This window comes from Erpetoichthys calabaricus, chromosome 9 (assembly GCF_900747795.2).
Source record: "Erpetoichthys calabaricus chromosome 9, fErpCal1.3, whole genome shotgun sequence".
Classification (NCBI taxonomy): Eukaryota; Metazoa; Chordata; class Cladistia; order Polypteriformes; family Polypteridae; genus Erpetoichthys; species Erpetoichthys calabaricus.
In genome coordinates this window covers 144,280,484-144,302,482 of record NC_041402.2, presented here as the reverse complement: position 1 = coordinate 144,302,482, position 21,999 = coordinate 144,280,484, and the positions used below count along the sequence as shown (strand labels likewise).

At 39.8% G+C, this 21,999-nt stretch overlaps 1 protein-coding gene across 1 annotated transcript in view; it reads right to left on the bottom strand.

The window, feature by feature from the left end:
* Positions 1 to 21,999, bottom strand: part of LOC114657656 (POU domain class 2-associating factor 1) — a 185,043-nt gene that overhangs the window by 112,598 nt on the left and 50,446 nt on the right. Inside the window, exons 3-5 of the mRNA XM_028809528.2 lie at positions 21,711 to 21,753; positions 20,972 to 21,243; positions 1,395 to 1,666 (exon numbers count right to left, since the gene is read on the bottom strand). Coding sequence (XP_028665361.2) covers positions 1,395 to 1,666; positions 20,972 to 21,243; positions 21,711 to 21,753 — 587 coding nt within the window. The remainder of the gene's footprint in view (positions 1 to 1,394; positions 1,667 to 20,971; positions 21,244 to 21,710; positions 21,754 to 21,999) is intronic.

The window sequence follows — 21,999 nt, the reverse complement described above, 5'->3', positions numbered from 1 at the left end:
CTGTGACTCTGTGTTAGGATATAGCGGGTTGGACGATGACTGACTGACTTGATGTTTCAGAACTGAACTCCATATTAGTATTTTAATCTTTTGGGGATTTTACTGGAACTGTGGTAACCATCAATAATTTCTCATTGTATGTAAATAACACTTGTGACATGCTTATAACTTGCTGAGATCAAAGGTCAGTAAATGCTGCTTTGGAATTTACTCCACATTATATTATGGCCTGGGGGAAGCCAGATAGTAAAAACGTTTGGGTACACAATTTGCTTCTGTTGACCCTTTAGATCATACCTTGGTTGTCCAGATGCTGTAGTTATTACTTGGTGGTGCTAGATATAGTGTAAAGCTAACTTTTTATAAACTGCATGCTACCATCTATTAAGTTGTGTTGTAACCTTCAATTAATTTACTGTAAACCGACTTTAAGTAGTACCTACAGCAGTGTTAGAAAAATGTGGCAGTTGGAGATTTTTGTTTCAACCAAACTTTTACGTTAGAGGAAAAAACTTTTATTGAATTCCATATCTGATCACGTTTACAATCTTCATGTGGATTCCAAAATTCTCAAATATATTTTTTGCTTTTCTTACATATTTAGTAGAAGTTATTATAGGATATTTATTGAAAAAAACACAAAAAAGCATGTGCCCTGTAGATGAGCAGCTCATTTGTCATTTTCCCCCCTTGTACACAAAATTGGCACTAGAGCATGATTTACTTTGGCTTAAGTCTAACCTCATGTTACACAAACATCTATGAAACAAAAGCAACTAACATATGAAGGTAAGTCAATAATTATCCATAAGGTTGTGATAATTTTGTTTGGGCTGGCTGTACACATGTAAAAACTTGGCGTGTCTGTGGTCACAGTGGTAAAGTTTGGACCTTGAGCAGTCAGTTTCTCTTGTTGTTATCAAGGAGTAAACAGAGCCACTCTACTCTCTGTTTGTACCAAAGAAGAGCAGCAAGCAGTGACACAATTTTTATGACTGTATGATGATGACATATTAAGGCATAGTAATGTGAAAATGGAATAGTGTTTAATTTTGTTACACCAGTCACTGATGCAGTCAGAAACTGCTACAGTGAATATATATATATATATATATATATATATATATATATATATATATATATATGGATGGTATATACCACCATGTACAGAGAAAGCTATGTAATGTTATGTGTAAATTACTTATTTTGCAATAGTTTCTTTTTTTATTTTACAATTAAACAATAATGGTCTTTCTTGCGCACAATTAAGATACCAAGTACCCCACAGTATAAGACATGTCTATAAACAAAACAAAACAAATAAAAGAAATACAAAAGGAAAATCTATCACTTCTTAGAAACCTTCAATAAACAGTGAAGGACTTGAAACATACGTGTCTTTATCATCATCTTCCTGAAGAAGTTTCTCAATTGGCAGGCTGCCAATGACCCGATTGGCTTCTTCCAGTTCATGGGGTGCCGGCTCAGGCACAGTAATTGGCAGAGGTAGAAACTGGGTTCCCGGAAATGGAGTAGCAGTTGTTGAGCACTGCAGGGCTTGAGATGGCAAAGCTGAAATAGGCTGAGTCCAAGGAATGTAAGCCACAGATGCTTGGGGTTCATGGAACTCCACCTGGGGAAGTACAGTTTCAGCTGTGTTTCTTGTCTATTTGCAGAAAGGATGAAAAGAAAATCAGTCAGTGTACATCCAAAAAGTAGCAGCAAAGTACACACTATATTTATGTGCCATATATTAGGATATGATCCTTTCTTCTTCTTCTTCGGCTGCTCCTGTTAGGGGTTGCCACAGCGGATCATCTTCTTCCATATATTCCTGTCCTCTGCATCTTGCTCTGTTACACCCATCACCTGCATATCTTCACTCACCACATCCATAAACCTTCTCTTAGGCTTTCCTCTTTTCCGGTTGCCCGGCAGCTCTATCCTTAGCATCCTTCTCCCAATATACCCAGCATCTCTCCTATGCACATGTCCAAACCAACACAATCTCTCCTCTCTGACTTTGTCTCCTAACTGTCCAACTTGAGCTGACCCCCTAATGTACTCATTTCTAATCCTGTCCATCCTCGTCACACTCAATGCAAATCTTAGCATTTTTAACTCTGCCACTTCCAGGTCTGTCTTCTGTTTTTTGGTCAGTGCCACTGTCTCCAACCCTTATAACAAAGCTGGTCTTATTACCGTTCTGTAGACCTTCCCTTTCACTATTGCTGATACCCGTCTGTCACAAATTACTCCTGACACTCTTCTTCACCCATTCCATCCTGCCTGCACTCTCATTTTTACTTCTCTTCCACAATCCCCATTACTCTGTACTGTTACAATAATTATTTAAATCCCAATAATTTAAACTCATCCACCTTCACCAACTCTACTCACTGCAGCCTCACCATTCCACTGACCTTCCTCTCATTTACACACATCTATTCTGTCTTGTTCCTACTGACCTTCATTCCGCTCCTCTCTGGAGCATATCTCCACCTCTCCAGGGTCTCCTCAACCGGCTCCCTACTCTCGCTATAGATCACAATGTCATCAGCAAACATCATAGTCCACGGGGACTCTTGTCTAATTTCATCTGTCAGCCTGTCCATCACCACTGCAAATAAGAAAGGGCTCATTGCTGATCCCTGATGTAATCCCACTTCCACGTTGAAAGCATCTGTCACTCCTACCGCAGACCTCACCACTGTCATACTTCCCTGTTACACAGTCACACATGATATGATCCTTTACAAATTTGGAGAATTAAAGACCAGTGTAGAAAATAATGTGGAATGGTGACTTTTTTCTCAAAAAAGCCTTTGCATTTTACAATAGACATACATTGATTTTACAAATTCAAGATATTAGTTTATTTAATCTAGTAATCTAAAGTATGCATGACCTTTTTGTATTTGATGCTTTCATGTTTTTGTGTGTATTTTGCTAGTTTTCGGGGTTAACCACCACAAATGATTAGTGAAAGTCATTAGAAAAGGATACGTGCATTGCAAAATGTATACTCGGTTAGAAAGCTTTCAAAATAAGGAAGATGAAAAAAGATACCCTATACATATCCACACAAATATACTTGATCCCTTAGCATTAAATGTCAAGGCAGTAGTGAATAATTTAGATGTAATTTATGGCCTCTGACCTACACTTTAAATCACACATTAACCAGATTAAAAAAAATTGACCTCTTATAACATTGCAAGATGCTGAGAATTGAATTCACGTTTTTGTTTTTAGTCAACTCAATTACTGCAATTCATTCCAAACTGGACTAACTAGGAAAGACGTCAATTAGTTTTAATTGATGCTTTCATGTTTTTGTGTTTATTTTGCTAGTTTTTCCATTAGTTCAGAATGCAGTAGCAAGAATCCTAAGTAGAAAAAGAAATTCTGAGCACATCTCACCAGTCTTAGCATTGTTACATTGGTTTAGAACTGACTGTAAAAGACAATACTACTAAAGTTATATAAAGCCATAAATAATCTTGCTCCTCCCTATATTTGTTAGTACCTGTCCAACTATATTCCAAGTCATAACCTTAGTTCCTGTAAAGGTGGTCTGCTTATTATTCCAAAAGAAAAGCATAAAAGAAGTGGCGAGGCAGCCTTTTTCTACTATGCATCAAAAATCTGGAATACTTTGCCAACTGAGATACGGCAGGCTGACACTGTGTATCATTTAAAACAAACTCCTAAAAAACACTCTTTTAATCTGGCTTCTTCATAGCTACATTTTAGTTCTACTTGTAATAAACTATATATGCATCATGAATGTGATGTCTGAATGAAAGCAGACACCCCAATTTTTCACGAGACCCATTTTTGTTGAATCCTGTAAAACAAACGCCTAAAAAATAATAGCTGACTACTTAAGAACATTAATGTAAAGCAGAAAATCCAGTGGGAGCTTGGTTGTCTTTTGGCCTTTGAAAACCCTTAAAATTTTTTTGAACAGGCAACTGAATTAGCTGACAAAACTGATTCTATTCTCTGCTTTTAACATTTCTACAAAATATAAAACCATTTTAAAGTCCTTTCCTTTTAAAGATCCCAGAGCAGAGTAGGAAAAGGATCTCTCAGCATTTCAGAAAAGGAGTGGAAGGCAGCCATGCACAGAATTCACTCTAGCTCCATATGCGCAAAGCATTCAATTATTCAACTTAAAATCTTCTATCTCGTTTAAAATTGTCCAAAATGTTTCCAGGGCAAGATCCAACCTGCGAACGTTGCAATCGAGCTCCAGCCTCACTGGGCCACATGTTTTGGGCCTGTACCAAATGAACATCATTCTGGACAAAAAAATTTTAAATGCCTATCAGACAGCCTGTGTGTCACAATACCCCCTAATCCATTAAAAGTTTTGTTTGGTATACACCAAGTTGGGCTTAAAGTGGAGAAGGACAAATAAACTGTATTTGCCTTTATTTCACTATTAGCACGTAGACTTATCTTGCTCAACTGGAAGAATCCTTGCCCACCTCTTTTAAGTCAGTGGGTACCTGATGTTATATACTATTTGAAATTGGAAAAGATGATATTCTCTTTTAGAGGGTCTGTTCAAATTTTTTTAAAACCTGGCATGATCTAAATCAATAACATTTTAGAATAAACATTTATATTGGGGGGAGAAGGACTTCTTTCCCTCTTTACTACTCTTAAAGTTTTACTCTGGCTGTTGGCCTTCCTCTCTTTCTCATGGGTTGGGTTGAATTTAATCTAGTTTTGTTATGTTTAACTTGATTGTATGGAATGTTACATACTGTTAACAAATTCAATAAAAGATAAAAAGAACTCTACTTTTTTATTTATTTAAGTAAACCATTACTTAAAAAGTCAGACGTAGACCCACACATACTGTACTAAATAATTATGGGCCTATTTCAAATTTACCCTTTCTCTCTAAAATACTAGAAAAAGTAGTCGCCAATCAGCTTCAGTTATACCTTAGGCATTACAATTTATTTGAGAAATTCCAGTCTGGTTTCCGCACTGGTCATAGTACAGAAACGGCACTAATGTGGGTTGTAAATGACATTCTGATATCCTCTGATGAAGGAAACTCCACTGTAATTATGTTGTTAGATTTAAGTGCAGCATTTGACACCATTGACCATTCTATTTTACTGCACAGGCTAGATAATTATGTTAGACTTACAGGCACTGTGCTCACTTGGTTTAGTTCTTATTTATCAAATCAATTCCAATATGTACAGAAATGTGCTTGCAGTACTCCATCATTATACACAGAAGTGAGATATGGTGTCCTGCAGGGCTCAGTACTAGGACCTTTAGTGTTTTCACTTTACATGCTTCCACTGAGATCTATCATTAGGAAACATAATGTTAATTTTCACTCGTATGCAGATGACACCCAGTTAAACCTTTCATTTAGATAAAATGAAGTTTCTCCGATGTTGTCTTTAATTAGTTGTGTTAGTGAATTAAAGGAGTGGATGGATGAGAACTACTTGTCTTTAAACTCAGATAAAACAGAGATGTTAATTGTTGGAAGGAATGACGCTGATCACAACAATATTTTGTCATCATTTACAGTAACTCAGTTGGAATCACCATTAATGTTACTGAATCAGCCTGCACTCTAGGAGTTATCTTTGACTCTAGCATGTCATTTAAAGCGCATATTATAAAGTTGTCCAAATAATGTTTCTTCCATCTTAAAAATGTTGGGAAATTAAGGCGCTTTCTAAATAAACAGGATTCTGAGAAATTAATTCATGCATTTATATATAAACCAAGGAGCTGGTGGCGGATTTTAGGAGGCCCAGACCCCTCACCCCTGGATGATAAATTAGACTGGACTGCCAATACTGATGCGCTGTGCAAGAAAGGACAGAGCCGACTATACTTCCTTAGAAGGCTGGCGTCCTTCAACATCTGCAATAAAATAAAAATAAAATAAAAACCTCTTCTACGCGGTGATGTGCTGGGGAGGCAGCATTAAGAGGAAAGACGCCTCACGCCTGGACAAACTGTTGAGGAAGGCAGGCTCTATTGTTGGCATGGAGCTGGACAGTTTAACATCTGTGGCAGAGCGAAGGGCGCTCAGCAGGCTCCTATCAATTATGGAGAATCCACTGCATCCACTAAATAGTATCATCTCCAGACAGAAGAACAGCTTCAGCGACAGACTGCTGTCACTGTCCTGCTCCACTGACAGATTGAGGAGATTGTTCCTACCCAAACTATGCGACTTTTCAATTCCACCCGGGGGGGGGGGGGGGGGGGGGGGGGTGATTTAAACGTTAACATTTAACATTATACAAAGTTATTGTCTGTTTTTCACCTGCATTATTATCATTCTTTAATTTAATATTATTTATTGTATCAGTATGCTGCTGCTGGAGAATGTGAATTTCCCATTGAGATTAATAAAGTATCTATCTATCTATCTATCTATCTATCTATCTATCTATCTATCTATCTATCTATCTATCTATCTATCTATCTATCTATCTATCTATCTATCTATCTATCTATCTATCTATCTATCTATCTATCTATCTACTGCAATGCGGTGTTCACTGGATGTTCAAACTGTTCTTTATACAACCTCCAGTTAATCCAAAATGCTGCTGCAAGAATTATTACAAGAACAAGAAAATACAAACACATAACTCCAGTTCTTAAATCCTTACACTGGCTTCCGGTTAAGTTTAGGGCAGATTTCAAAATCCTCCTTTTAACTTATAAAGCATTAAATGGCCACAGTCTGGCTTACTTGTCTGAGCTTATCATGACTTACAAACCAGAGTGCACATTAAGATCTCAAGATGCCGGTCTGCTTATGATTCCAAGGATTAATTAAATAATAGTGGGAGGTCGAGCTTTTAGTTACAGGGCCCCTAAACTGTGGAATGGCCTGCCTGCTACTATAAGAGATGCCCCTTCGGTCTCAGCTTCAGGCTGAAGACTCACTACTTCAGTTTAGCATATCCTGACTAGAGCTGCTGATTAACTGTACAGACTGCATCTCTGTTGTTAGTCATTAGCACTAAAACATGAGTAACATGATAGTTAAACAGTGATCCCTCGCTATATCGCGCTTCGTCCTTCGCGGCTTCACTCCATCGCGGCTTCACTCCATCGCGGATTTTAAATGTAAGCATATGTGAATGTATATCGCGGATTTCTCACTGCTTCGCGGATGTCTGCGGTCTACAGTACGTGAGCTTCCTCATGATTTGCCCATTTGAATTCAAACAAGGGACGCATTTGACTTCAAACAAGGGACGCTATTGGCAGATGGCTAAGAAGCTACCCAATCAGAGGACACGGTTAAGCTCCTGGGTGCTGACTGGCTCAGCGACAGGGAGCGCAGAATTCGATTTCACTTAAAGCCGGCATCTCATCTCATCTCACTCATTCAGCATCAACGTTTTGCTTTGTGCGTGCTGTAGTCAAGCTCTTCGTTATGTCTACAAAGCGATCTTCTCCTGCTACTGGGGCCGTACCGAAGCGCCAACAGAAGATGCTAACAATTGCTGAAAAGGTGAAATTGTTGGACATGTTGAAGGAAGGGAAAAGCTACGCCGCTGTAGGACGCCACTACGGTATCAACGAGTCCACGGTTCGTTATATTAAGAAGGAGGAAAAGAACATACGATCTACGGCTGCAGTGTCCTTTAACCAGGAGGCGAAACGAAGTGTAAGTGGACGTAGTAAGGCGGTAGCCCGGATGGAATCTGCGTTAGGGATTTGGATCGAAGACTGCCGGAAGAAAAACATCCCCGTGGACACCAATATCATCCGACAAAAGGCCAAGCAACTTTATGATAGGTTTGCGGATACTGGAGATGCTCCAGACGATGACGATGACGACCCTTGACCTGGAACTTCTGCTGAATCCCCCAGCGAGAGCCGTGAATTTACTGCCAGCAAGGGCTGGTTTGAAAAATTTAAGAAAAGGTTCAACTTGGCCAGTGTTAACCTGCAAGGAGAGGCTGCCTCCGCAGACAAAGCCGCAGCCGAGAAATTTGTCGCCGACACGTTCAAGACGATTATTGAGGAAGGCGGATATCAGCCTGAAACCGTGTTTAATATGGATGAGACGGCCCTATTTTGGAAGCGGATGTCGTCTCGTACTTTTATCACGAAGGAAGAGGCAAAAGCCCCGGGGTTTAAGGCGCACAAAGATCGCATCACGCTGGTCATGTGCGCCAATGCTGCGGGCTTTATGATAAAGCCTGGGCTCATTTATAAGTCCAAAAACCCCCGAGCCCTGAAAAATAAGAATAAAAACCTACTGCCTGTGTACTGGATGCACAACCCGAAGGCGTGGATTACGAAACGCCTAACGTCGGATTGGTTTCACCAATGTTTCATCCCGGAAGGAAAGATCTATCTGGCAGATAAAGGGCTGGATTTCAAAGTCCTTTTACTTCTGGACAATGCTGGAGGTCATCCCTTGGATCTATCCTACCGAGGTGTAAAAATTGAGTTCTTGCCACCAAATACAACATCACTGATTCAGCCAATGGATCAAGGAGTTATCCGGGCTTTCAAGGCATTGTACACAAGGAACAGCCTGCAACACATGGTCGAGGCAATGGACACGGACGATGACTTTTCCCTGAAGGAGTACTGGCGTAAGTACATGATCACATCGTGTATGGTGAACGTGCAGAAGGCCCTTAATAATATGAAGAAAGACACGGTTAATGCCTGCTGGAAGAAATTGTGGCCAGAAATTGTGTGCGAAAAGAAGGGCTTTTCTGCAGAAGAAATTCATGACTCAGCGGTTGACAAGGCAGTCACGCTGGCAAAACTGCTAGGAGGAGAGGGATTCAACGACATGACCAGTGATGACATCAATGAGCTGCTCGATGCCCACTCCGAGCTGCTCAGCAATGAAGATTTGGCCGAGATGACCAAGTCAGCGAGCGAGGAGGAAGATCAAGACGACCCGGCAGAGGAAGAAGACGCAGGCCTAACTCTCGAGCGTCTCGCGACCATTCTACGAATGGCAAAAGATCTGCAGACATCCGTTGAAGAATGGGACCTGCAAATGATTCGTTCTCTGCAATTTAAAAATGCTCTTGACGGCGCCATGGAAGTGTATAGGAACCTCTTTACACAAATGAAAAAGTAGCACCAGCAACTGCCCATCACGATGTTCCTTACACGTAAAACACTGCCTAGTACGCCTTCAGTGGAAGAAGACGACGGTGCTGCTACACAGTCGCGTGAAGAGGCTCCTTTACAACAGCTGTGACAGTGCAGTAAATGTCATCGTTATCTGACAAGTTGGTGAGTACCCAAAACTATTTTTCTACGTACTTAGTACAGTACATGTATGTACGTTTATTGTAACTGTGCACATATTTTATACAATTTTTTGCATTGCATTTTTTTTTTGCATTGTAGGTATTTATTGCCGGTGGCCTGGCTGTAACGAATGTGATATCGGAGACGCTCTACAGTTTCTTTAAAATAGCATTTTGGTTTTATGTACAGCATTTACATGTTAGATTTTTCACGTATTTTTATATCACCTACTCAATTACAATATGTTTAAAACTGTTACGTATTAAATAAAACTCCTCAATGATATACGATACGTATGTTTGTGAGTACTGTAGTATATACAGTAAACTGTGTTTACATACATAATTTCAACGAATCTTACCTAATAACTAAGAAAATATAAAGGGTTTATAAAGCGGGAAATCATCAGGCCCTGATGGTTACCCCGTAGAGTTTTATAAGAAATTCTCCACTCAGCTAGCTCCACTCTTATTGGTAACATTTACAGAAGCTAAAGACCACCAAATACTACCTCAAACATTTCGACAAGCATTAATCACCGTCTTTCCTAAACAAAATAAGGACTTGTTACAATGTGCATCATATAGACCAATTTCACTCCTGAATAATGATGTTAAGATACTCTCAAAAATCCTAGCTAGAAGGATGGAGAAAGTGCTGCCCTCGGTAATATCACAAGATCAAACTGGATTTATTAAAGGCCGACATCTATCTTCAAATCTCCGACGCTTGTTTAATGTTATATATTCACCAGCAAAATCAAACACCCCAGAGATATTACTATCATTAGACGCAGAAAAGGCATTTGACATGATCGAATGGAATTACCTTTTCACTGCATTGGAGAAATTTGGGTTTGGCCCGAATATTTGTGCTTGAATCAAACTACTGTATACCAGTCCAGAAGCTTCAGTTTGTATTAATAAAATTTGCTCAGACTACTTTAAACTAGAACGTGGTACCAGACAAGGATGTCCCTTGTCGCCACTGTTGTTTGCAATCGCTATTGAACCACTGGCGGTTCACTGCCGAAATTCTTATCAGATAAAGGGGATTGTCAGAAAAGGACTGGAACAGAAAATTTCTCTATATGCAGATGATATGGTCTTATATATATCGGACCCAGAAAACACTGTCCCTGCTGTTTTAACAGCACTAACAGAATTTCAAAAGATATCTGGTCTTAGAATTAATCTGAATAAAAGTATACTCTTTCCAGTGAACTCACAAGCATATAATATTAGATTAGACACCCTACCTTTTACCATAGCAGATCAGTTTAAATACCTAGGGGTAAATATCACAAGTAAACATAAAGCTCTTTATCAACAAAATTTTGGCGTCTGTATGGAAAAAATTAAGCAAGACTTGCATAGATGGTCAACCCTTCATCTCACTCTAGCCGGAAGAATTAACATTGTTAAGATGAATATCCTTCCTAAACTTCTCTTTTTATTTGAAAACATTTCAATATATATCAATGAATCGTTTTTTAAACAGTTAGATTCAATAATAACCTCATTCATTTGGAACTCAAAACACCCACGTATCCGAAGAGCGACCCTACAAAGACCTCACTCAGAAGGTGGCATGGCTTTACCTAATTTTCAGTTTTATTACTGGGCAGCAAACATACAAGCCATAAAAACCTGGACACAAATAAATGCACATACCCAGGCTTGGTCTGCAATAGAAGTAAAATCCTGTAGTACTTCTTTATATTCCCTGCTCTGCTCTCCAATAAATGAAAGTTATCGCAAATATACTAATAACCCAATTGTGCTTTACTCACTCAGAATATGGAACCAAATTAGGAAGCATTTTAAGATGGAAAATCTTTTATCAGTGGCACCTCTGCAAGGGAACCACCTCTTTCAACCTTCGCAAGTATATCCAGTTTTTAATACCTGGAAAAGTTTTGGGATTAAAATGCTCAGAGATCTTTATATAGACAACATATTTACATCTTTTGAACAATTACGTTCAAAATTTAACCTCCCAGCTACACATTTCTTTTACTATCTTCAAATTAGAAATTTTGTAAAACAGAAATTGCCCGATTTCCCCCACCTTGCACCCTCCACAATGCTGGAAAAAATACTGCTCAATTCCGAGGAAACAAACACTATTTCCGCAATATATAAAATCTTATTAGAGTCCCTACCTTTCAAAGGCCCAAGAGGACATTGGGAAGAAGATCTCTTAATCAATATATCAGAAAAGAAGTGGAAGGTAGCAAAGCAGAGAATTCACTCGAGTTCTATATGCGCAAAGCATAGAATTATTCAACTAAAAATTATATATCGAGCTCATCTGTCTCGCTTAAAACTGTCCAAAATGTTTCCAGGCCAGGATCCAACCTGCGAGCGCTGCAACCAAGCTCCTGCCTCACTGGGTCACATGTTCTGGGCCTGCACCAAACTAACATCATTTTGGACAAAAATTTTTAAGTGCCTCTCAGACAGCCTTAGTATCACAATCCCTCCTAACCCACTAACAGCTGTGTTTGGTGTCCTTCCAGATGGACTGGAATTGGAGAAGGACAAGCAAACGGTGATTGCATTCACTACACTCTTGGCACGCAGACTTATTTTATTAAATTGGAAGAATCCTAATTCTCCTCTTATAAGTCAGTGGGAAACCGATGTTTTATATTATTTGAAATTGGAAAAAATCAAATTTTCAGTTAGAGGATCTGTACAAAATTTTTTCAAAACATGGCAGGATTTAATCAATATTATTTTAGAATAAGAGAAATAACTATTATTGCATTTAACTCCCTTCTCCATCTCTTATTTATATAGATATTTACTTCTCCCCTTCTTTTGTCTAATATTGCCTTATTAAAAAACTTAAAGAAATTTTCCTTTAGCTAAGCTCTCCTTCTCAGGGGTGGGGTTCGATTTGTTTTCAAATTTGTTGGTTTATAAATTGATCTGTTTGTATGGAATGATTACAATGAAAATTAATAAAATAAAAATATTTTAAAAAAAAAAACGGGTTTATGCGTATAACTGTACGGGGAATATTTATAAACCATGTGGGAGAGTTTATAAGGACTTAAAATATATAAAAATAACCATATAAACATATGGTTTCTACTTCGCGGATTTTCTCACTTCGCGGGTTGCTCTGGAACGTAACCCCCGCGATGGAGGAGGGATTACTGTAATTTGTTACTAATCCTCACCTATTATGTTTCTCTTCTCGGTACTCAAATGTGGCACTTGGTGCCACGGCCCACCTGCCAAGTTGTTTTGCCTGCCTAAGGCAAAGTCATCCCTAATGGAGGATCGCAGGAATCGTGTGGTAGAGGGGTCCTTTCATCGGATTGGCTGGCCCAGCACTGTCCAAATGGGGGAGACAGTTTGATGGCTGAGGTCTCCAGGACTCTAAATAAATCCAAATCATATTATGTGATATCATCTACTGTCAAATTCTGCTCAGTACTTGTAAAATTTTTATTTTTATAGTGTATTGAGGATTTGTTCTGTTCTGTGTATTGTATTGTATTGACCCCCTTCTTTTTGACACCCACTGCATGCCCAACCTACCTGGAAAGGGGTCTCTTTTTGAACTGCCTTTCCCAAGGTTTCTTCCATTTTTCCCTACAAGGGTTTTTTGGGAGTTTTTCCTTGTCTTCTTAGAGAGTCAAGGCTGGGTGGCTGTCAAGCGGCAGGGCCTGTTAAAGCCCATTGTGGCACTTCTTGTGTGATTTTGGGCTATACAAAAATAAATTGTATTGTATTGTATATACTGTACCTATTTTATGGGTGTATTACCTTTTTTTTAACATTATTTATTCATTATTATTGTTATCTAAATTTAATTTGTAACTAATTCTTGGCATCTTGTAAAGCACTTGGAGCTACATACTATACATAAAAATGTGCTATAAAAATAAATGTTGCTGTGGTTGTTGTTCCTATCATATTCAGAGGCATTCCATTTTACATTCTTACACTTTTCTATTTGTTCCCTAGGGTATATGGTTTTTCTGGTTTGCTAGTAGATCAGATGAGTAAATTTTACTTTTTAGCAAACACATAGAAGCTTCATTTACTTCCTAGTAAAAAAACTCCATTTAATTCAAAATGAATGGCATGGTTGGGGTATTATGGCATGCACTGCTGTTTCACAAAAACAAGATCCCAGGATTACATTTTGTGGAAACTTCACATTCTCTTCATGTCCACATGGCTTCTTCACAGATAATCAGATTTCTCTCTCATCCCATGCTTGTTAGGTTTGCTAGAAATTCTGAATGTATTTTGTAAAGGTGGGTGTATTAGTCAGTTCATCCTGAAATAGACTGACATTCCATCAAGAGTTGGTTCCTGAGTTATGTGCAATATTGGTGGAATAAACATCAGCCCATATTATCCTATACTGGACAGTTCTGGAAAAATGTATGAGTGTATGAATTTTTAATACAATGCTTTATGTTTAAACAGGTGAAGGCATCTCCTGAACCATTAGAAAAAAATGTATAAAGCAAATGAATGCCTATCTGAGTACATCAAATAAATATAAAGTGCTTTGAAATTATGGAGCTATTATCCTTTACTACTATCCACATTACATAATTTGCATGTACATGGAAATACAATATTTTTATTCATAACTACCTTTTGTAATTGCATCCTAAGGGCATCTACAGAAAAAATTCATTTCAGGCACTGTGTCCTTAATAGGAGTTGAACAGTCAATACATTGAAGACTAATAAAACTCCTGGACCAGATGGGATTTCACCAGTTGTATTGAAAGAAATTAAACATTTAATTTATAAACCCTTATTAAGAATATCTGAGCAATCAGCTGAAAATGGTGAAGTACTGGAGGACTGGAAATTTGCAAATGTGATTCCAATCATCAAGATGGGAGACAAAATGGATCGTGGTAATTACAAACAAATAAGTCTTACATTTGCACCATGTAAAATTATGGAAATTGTAATATGAAATTTATACAAAAGTACCTATATGAAAGTAATATACTAAATAACAGAGAGGAAGATCTGGTGAAACAATCCTTTTAGCTTTTTTTGAACAGGCTACTGAATTACCTGACAAAAACAAAGCATATAACATAATTTACTTAGATTTTCAAAAAACCTTTTGAGACAATCTCACACTGAAGATTAACTGTGAAACTTAGAAGCTGTATTGCTTCAGAGGTAACCTACAAAACTGGATCTCAAGTTGGTTAACTGACAGGAGACAAAGAGTACAGTTAAGAGGAGAATGGAGTGAGGTCATCAGTGGAATCCCTAAAGGGGTATGTCTTGGGAATGTTACATTTTCTGATTTATATTAATAGGACATGGATTCCGGTATAGTTAGTAAACTTTTTAATAAACACAGAGGAATGGCAGACACTGAGGAAGCAGCAAAAAAAGTTAAAAAGATCTAGACAAGGTTCAGAACTGGTAAAGCACTTGGAAAATACAGACTAATATTGAAAACTGCAAAGTGCTAAACAAGGTGTGATGAATGGCCGGCTACATATTCCGGCCCTCACCCCCAGGCCGCCAGAAGGAGCTCTCACAACAGCGTGGACATGCCCCAAGTTCCAGCAGGGCCTCATGGACTATGTCGTTTTTATACGCAGCCCTGCTGGATACCTTGGGGGCCAGCAGGAGTCGCTGTAGGGGGACTCGGAGGCTCGTATGTGCCCTATAACCCGGGAGTACATCATGGTCACATGACGGGAAGAAACGACGTGCTCCCGGGTTGAAGAAAAGGACTGATTACCCTGACCCGGAAGGAATAAGGACTTGTGGGGTTTGAACAGGAACCACTTCCGGGTCAGGGGGTATAAAGCACTCTGGGGAAGCCCAGACGTTGAGCTGAGCTGGGAGGTAGGGTGGCTAAGTGTCTGGGCGAGGAGGATTTGGTTTGTGAGAAGTTATTGTGTTAATTGTATGAGTAGTGTGGAGAGTAGGGTGCTTTGTGCACGTGACAACAAAATAAAAGAGTCTTGTGCTTTCACCTCGTGTTTAGAGTGGTACCTGAGAGTTCAAGAGGTGGACAAAGGGCTTATCTGCTACACTGGCGTAGTTGGCAGGATTCTCTGGCCGTCTGTTGGCAGGGAACCTGTGTTTAAAACAAATTTTGTGGTGGCAGAAAACCCCAAGAAGGTCCTTCTTCAACGCTCCGAGGTGCAAACACCACCCACTACAGAGAGCGCTGCGACGGTGATGAGTCTCGTCTCTTACTGGTATGAGATGGGGAAAAAATCCAGGAGGAAGAATGGGCGAGCCCAAATGATACAGAACCTCGCAGAAATGTGGCCACCTGAAGACGCCACAACGCTGTGGTCTTACCTGACGGGTCCTGCGGAAACCAGAGCCGAGATCGACATAGTGAGAGAACAGTGGCTCCAGCAACAACAGAGCAGTGGACAGATGACTGAGCTGGAGCCTGAAACAACCCCTCATATGTCAGAGGTATGTGTCGCGACAAAACCTGAGGCGCAAGGAACTGTATTTTCTTATTTTACAGAAGCCGAGCGGTTCGGGAAAGCATATAAGAAAGAAGCATGCCTCATACCTGGGCAATATGGCCGCGATGACGAGGAGTCTGTAGATGTACAGCTGGGGAGCCTATTCGTTGACGACGATCACATGGACCATCCTGGTGCAGGCTGGGAACGACGTGGGATAAACACAAAGTCACCTGACCAGGAAGGGGCCTGTTTATTCGCCGACACGCGTCGCGTGACTGCGCGCGATGGATGCCGGGATACAGAAGGTCAGTTGTGGTCTGTCAGTGAGGTCATCTTTCCCCGGACGACTCCGGACTCCTTGAAGGGGAAGGGGGAGGCGAACGAAGCATCGCCGAAGTTAAATAAAGAGAAAGGGGGGCGGGGTGTGACTGAAGGATCTGCCATTAAAAAGAAAAAGGCAGATCTCAGTCGGCTCGGAGCAGCCAGCCGTCCCTCTAAAGACTTCAACGCCCAGGAGCCTTTGCGCGACCCAACTGAACACGTGCCGAGAGGGGACGTGCTCAATGGCTCCCGGCTGGCAGGTAAGGGGAATGAGGAAGTGAAATTACCTCCAGCCGAAGTAACTAACTGTGTGGACGTACGGGAGCTCGAGAAATACCTCGAGCCCGTGTATACTTTCTTTCAGGGACTGAAGGAAGTAAAGGAATGTGTGGAGGAACTGGGAGCTACAGCCGAGGTGCCGCTAAAGGGACTGATGGAATACCTGTGGTGAATAGGCCGAGAAGCCCCGGTCTCGCGTGATGCAGCGGTACAGGTAAGCCCAAGCCGTACCGTATATAATAAGGGGACACAGTGCGATCCGGCACCGCAATTAATAAGTAGCGGGTGTCCGAGTGGTCGGGGTGAGGATCGGACGAGCCGGGGCATGCGTGTGATGCGGCCTTCCGAAGTGCTTCGGACCTCAAGACCCCGACCCGCGTGATGAGGGAGTTGTCGCTTGTTACTGGAGGGGCGGAGGAAGTGCCAATCAAACCGGGGCAGCTGGAAAGTGCTGTTACCCGGAGCGATGTGGTGCTAATGACGCCGCCTCCTAAAATACATAGGACAACGGGCGTGCAAACAGCAAAGAGGCTCTCTCTTACCCATAGAGAGACTCAAGCTGTGCACAAGCCCCAGAGAAAGTAGGAGATCCCCGAAATAAACCGTGGGTCTCCTGACAAGATAGAGAAAAGGGCTGAGAGCAGCAGGGCGGCCATAAAACCCTCCTTAATGGAGAAAGGGGCGGAGATGACGCTGACGGAGTTTCCGAGATGTTTCTGGTCTCGTCGAGAAAGACAACCGGGAGGACGACGGCGGTGTTATAACTGCCATCAGACGGGCCACGTTTGGCGAAGTTGTCCCCGCAGGACAGGGGAACGGAGGACCCATCGATACACCGTTCCCCCTAGGTTCTCTGGGGGGTCTAGACAGCACAGGAGGAGGATGTCCCTCACGGGGCTGGACACTCTGCCCCAGTTGTCGTCGCTAAGGGGGGGGGAACTGTGATGAATGGCCGACTACATATTCCGGCCCTCACCCCCAGGCCGCCAGGAGGAGCTCTCACAACAGCGTGGACGTGCCCCGAGTTCCAGCAGGGCCTCATGGACTATGTCGTTTTTATATGCAGCCCTGCTGGATACCTTGGGGGCCACCAGGAGTCGCTGTAGGGGGACTCGGAGGCTCGTATGTGCCCTATAACCCTGGAGTACGTCATGGTCACATGACAGGAAGGAACGACGTGCTCCCGGGTTGAAGAAAAGGACTGATTACCCTGACCCGGAAGGAATAAGGACTTGTGGGCTTTGAACAGGAACCACTTCCAGATCAGGGGGTATAAAGGACTCTGGGGAAGCCCAGACGTTGAGCTGAGCTGGGAGGTAGGGTGGCTAAGTGTCTGGGCGAGGAGGATTTGGTTTGTGAGAAGTTATTGTGTTAATTGTATGAGTAGTGTGGAGAGTAGGGTGCTTTGTGCATGTGACAACAAAATAAAAGAGTCTTGTGCTTTCACCTCGTGTTTAGAGTGGTACCTGAGAGTTCAAGAGGTGGACAAAGGGCTTATCTGCTACAAAGGGCAAAGGGAACATCATGTATAAACACAAGATGGGAGACACCGTACTAAAGGACGCAGCCTCTGAAAAAGATTTAGGGGTCTGAACCAATGTAAAGGGGAAATTAAAAGGGAAGATAAAAATGTAGGTTATTTTATAAAAACTATGATATAATTAAAAAAACAATATGCTTAGCATATATAAATAAACTAGTCAAACCACATCAGGAGTATTGTGTACACTTGAAGCTGTACAGAGAAAAGAAACCAGTTGGGTCCCAGGAATTAAGGACTGATAGACATAGAGAATTAAACCTGTTTAGTCTGGAACAGAAGAGACAGCCTTGATACCTAATTCAGGACTTCAAAATCCTGATGCCTTTATCCAAGGGCATGTACAACATGTATGATACAATCAGTCAGATTTCCTTTGGTTTTCCAATTGAAGCACAGGTAAGTCAAGTAGCAGGATTTGAAACTGCAACCTGAGGGTTTGAGGTCCAAAGCCTTAACCACTACATCACACTTTACCTAAGTAAAGTAAATCCAGAAGAATTCTTTCAGCTTCTTGTACTCCAGGGCACCAGTAGAAATTCAGGGGAAGTGCATTTAAAACTGAAGCTAAGAAGCACCCCCACAATAAGATTTCTCAAATAAGCATATAATATGAATACTTGCAGAAAGAGAAATATATAGAGTTATCTTCTTGTTAGATTTATTTCCTAAACTACGTCACCTATTCTATATCTTTTTCCAGGCAAAGAGATTTACTTTTATAAATCTATTGATAAATGGGGTAATAATTAGGAAACACAGTTTGCCCAGGATCTTGCTTTTTTGATGTACAAGAATTGTGTGAGATATTGCATCAAGATGTCCTAACCACCTCAACTGCACTTTCTCGGTGACTTGACTCCAGGGTCACCCCAGACTAACAATTTCCATGCCTTGTGATGGACAATGAAACCAAGAACTCTTTGCTGGAATTTAAGTTAGTCACTTGTGCCTACAATCTAATTTTTTAAGTAATGTCCTATAGCTGAAAACTACAGATTAGAACGGAGATATCAATTGATTGATAGTACTAGAACAATGGTTCCTAAAGTGAGATATACACAGTTCCCAAGAATTGTTCTAAAAAATATTTGTTAAGGTAAATTTTTCAGTCTTTAATTTGCATTTTTCATTTTATACACTAACATAATTGAAACATCCGATATAGCCACATCTGCAGTAACTTAAAGGTAATTGGAGAGATATGAATTTCTAACATTCAAAAAACAATGTATCATTGGAAGTGAATGTTGATTTTCCTACACTTAGCGTCTCAGAGTATTGAACTGGAAATATTCACCTGGAAAATGAATTAAAGGAGTACACAGATAATAGTTTAAACTAAGCAGTTAGCAGAAAACTGAAAAATATTTGCTGAAATAACATAACATGGTGGTTAAAATCTATCAATGCTAAACTGAACTTAATGGCAAAGCAGAAACAGTCGGTACAATTGACATTGAAAATTTCTTAGTGACTAACACTTAAACTCATGTCTCATTCCCCTCTTTGACTAACAGTGAAAGTGATATTTATCTCTGTGTGTATGTGTGCATGCATCTGTGTGTGTGTGTAACAAGCATTGTGAAGATAATAAAAATGACATAAAGAAGAGCTAATTGCACAAACTTACATTTAACCTGCAAGATAGAAACACCAACCAGCTTTAACAGTATAAGTTTGTTGAAATATTCTTTTAACACCCAAATGAATAGGAAATTTAGACAAAGTTTATACTTTAAAAAAAAGGTGTTAAACACTTTCAGCCCAAAATTGTAAAATGAGGCCAATACCATGCTTTGATTTTTTGATATTGGACTTCTTTAAAGCTTACTTTCAAGACGACTACATCCAGCACAACAAGTTGGAGGGGTCAAAGAACTTTGGGAAGTGGTAGCCTTCTTGAGTTATAGTACAGATTTACTAAATAATAAAACTCTAAGGTCTATGTGTTACATCCCTCAAATAAATCTGATTGGCCAATTTGGCTTTGGTGTGATTGGTCAGTTTGGCCAAGTGTAAGTATGAGATGCACGAGGAGGAGTAACAGCATGTGAGGCACACTGAGAGAGTCGTCTTCAAAGACAGAAAGTATAAAATCAGCCAGGAGGTGAGAAAGAGTGAATATTAGAGTCTGAGAAGCAAGCTTTATGGGAATGATGAGAAAAGGAGCAACAGTTAAGAAACGCTCAGACACACGTGAATACTGTGGAAAGGTGCTGAAAGTACACGTATGTCAAGAGATGGCATTTTTTACATTATTTGTTTACTTGTCTTTGACAGGATCTGTGGCTAGTTTGTAATAAATATTTAGAGAGGTAGTGTACACCCCAAAAATTGTCATAGAAGGAGACTTTGGTTCACAGAGGTAGAAAACAGATGGATCACTTTTGGATGTGCAAGATAACAGATGAACACCATCCAAGCAGAGATTTAAAAACATCATTTAAAAATATTTTGGAACCACTTTGCCTGACTACATAACTTTGACTTCACCTCCACTGTTTTGCAAAATACAGGCTAAAATAATCTCTTTGCGAATCTTGTGATCTCCTCTACCCATAGTCCTGAACAAGACTCAAGGAGTTAAAAAAGAGTTTGTCCCAGGGAACCTATGGAAGAGGACCATAACGTCAGAGCAGGAAGTGTTGACTTGTAGGGTGTAGTCTGTGTCTGACTACATGACATTCAACTGTGAACAGCTACAGAGACCACAGCCAGGTGAGACTAAAAGCATAACATTCATCCAAGAAAAATGCAACCCTTTAGGTATTTGAGTATTAGCACTCTCACTGGGGTGATTTCAGAAGGGAAGTAAAACCACCTGGCACAACTCCTGTTTTCAGTGCCAAAGCCATGCAAACAGTAGATATTAACTATACCTACCTGTATAACCTGTAGCTGTTATTTGAAAATGTCCTGAATAAGGCCTGGCCCTTCCCAAACATTCCATATTACAAGACCATTTCTACCTTTAAAGTACCATTCTTTCCTCCTATCAATTGGGGATTGCACCTGACTACCTCCTTTAACTTGTAAATGGTGAGTCCACCCACTGAACTGAACTGAGAATAACTTACCCCTAAATTTGTGAATAGTGGTGTTGAAGTATAGGTCAAGACGGATGGTCCCACCACAGTATAACTAGGGCACATTGGCTGCATGTACATGTCGGCAGTATAGGATGGAGCAGATGCATCATGGGTGACATATTCAGAGAAAGGGTTCCAGTGCGTCAAGGGCTGCAGAGTTGTGGATGATGGCTGGGCAATCCATCCTGTGCAAATGGTCCCATCATCTATAGGTGAAATATTGGAGGTTGTACTGCTGACTTCCATAAATCCTGAGTGTCCTGAAAATTAACCCAACCAACCACATTAATGAGTCTTTGAAACTATTACAATTTATGATGAATAAATATTCGGATATAGTCTAGGGCTTTCGGGCTACTCTTTGGAAGATGTCTTCTTACTAAAATAAATGACAAACTTTTTTTTTTTACACCAAAATTACTTGGATGTATGTAGTATAACTGTGTATTTAACTATTTATATAAAGTACAGCATAGAAAATACTGTTCATATAATATAATATATATATATATATATATATATATATATATATATATATATATATATATATATATATATATATATATATATATATATATATATGTTTATATATATATATATACATATACACATATATATACATATATATACATATATATATATATATATATATATACAGTGTTTATATATATCTGAATACAGTATAAAGTATTTCTCAAAGTTAAAGGAAAATGTTAATGATACTTACCAATCTGTGAGTATGTTGACAGTGTTGTATGAGGAACCATCATCTGAAACAATATACATAAGCATATAAATTTTTATTTTTAAAATAGATTAATAAATTAAAAACATCATGGTTTAAAATTTTTAACAAGATTAATCACTGTTCAATATGTAGTACCATTCTTACACATTGTGATAGGGCGTTTGTGCCTGGTACAAATATACTGCACAAGCTTTCTCACTATCAAATAATCCATAAATACTCTTATAAATCCAGTTAAATTAATTTCCATAAAGTGCATTTTCATTAA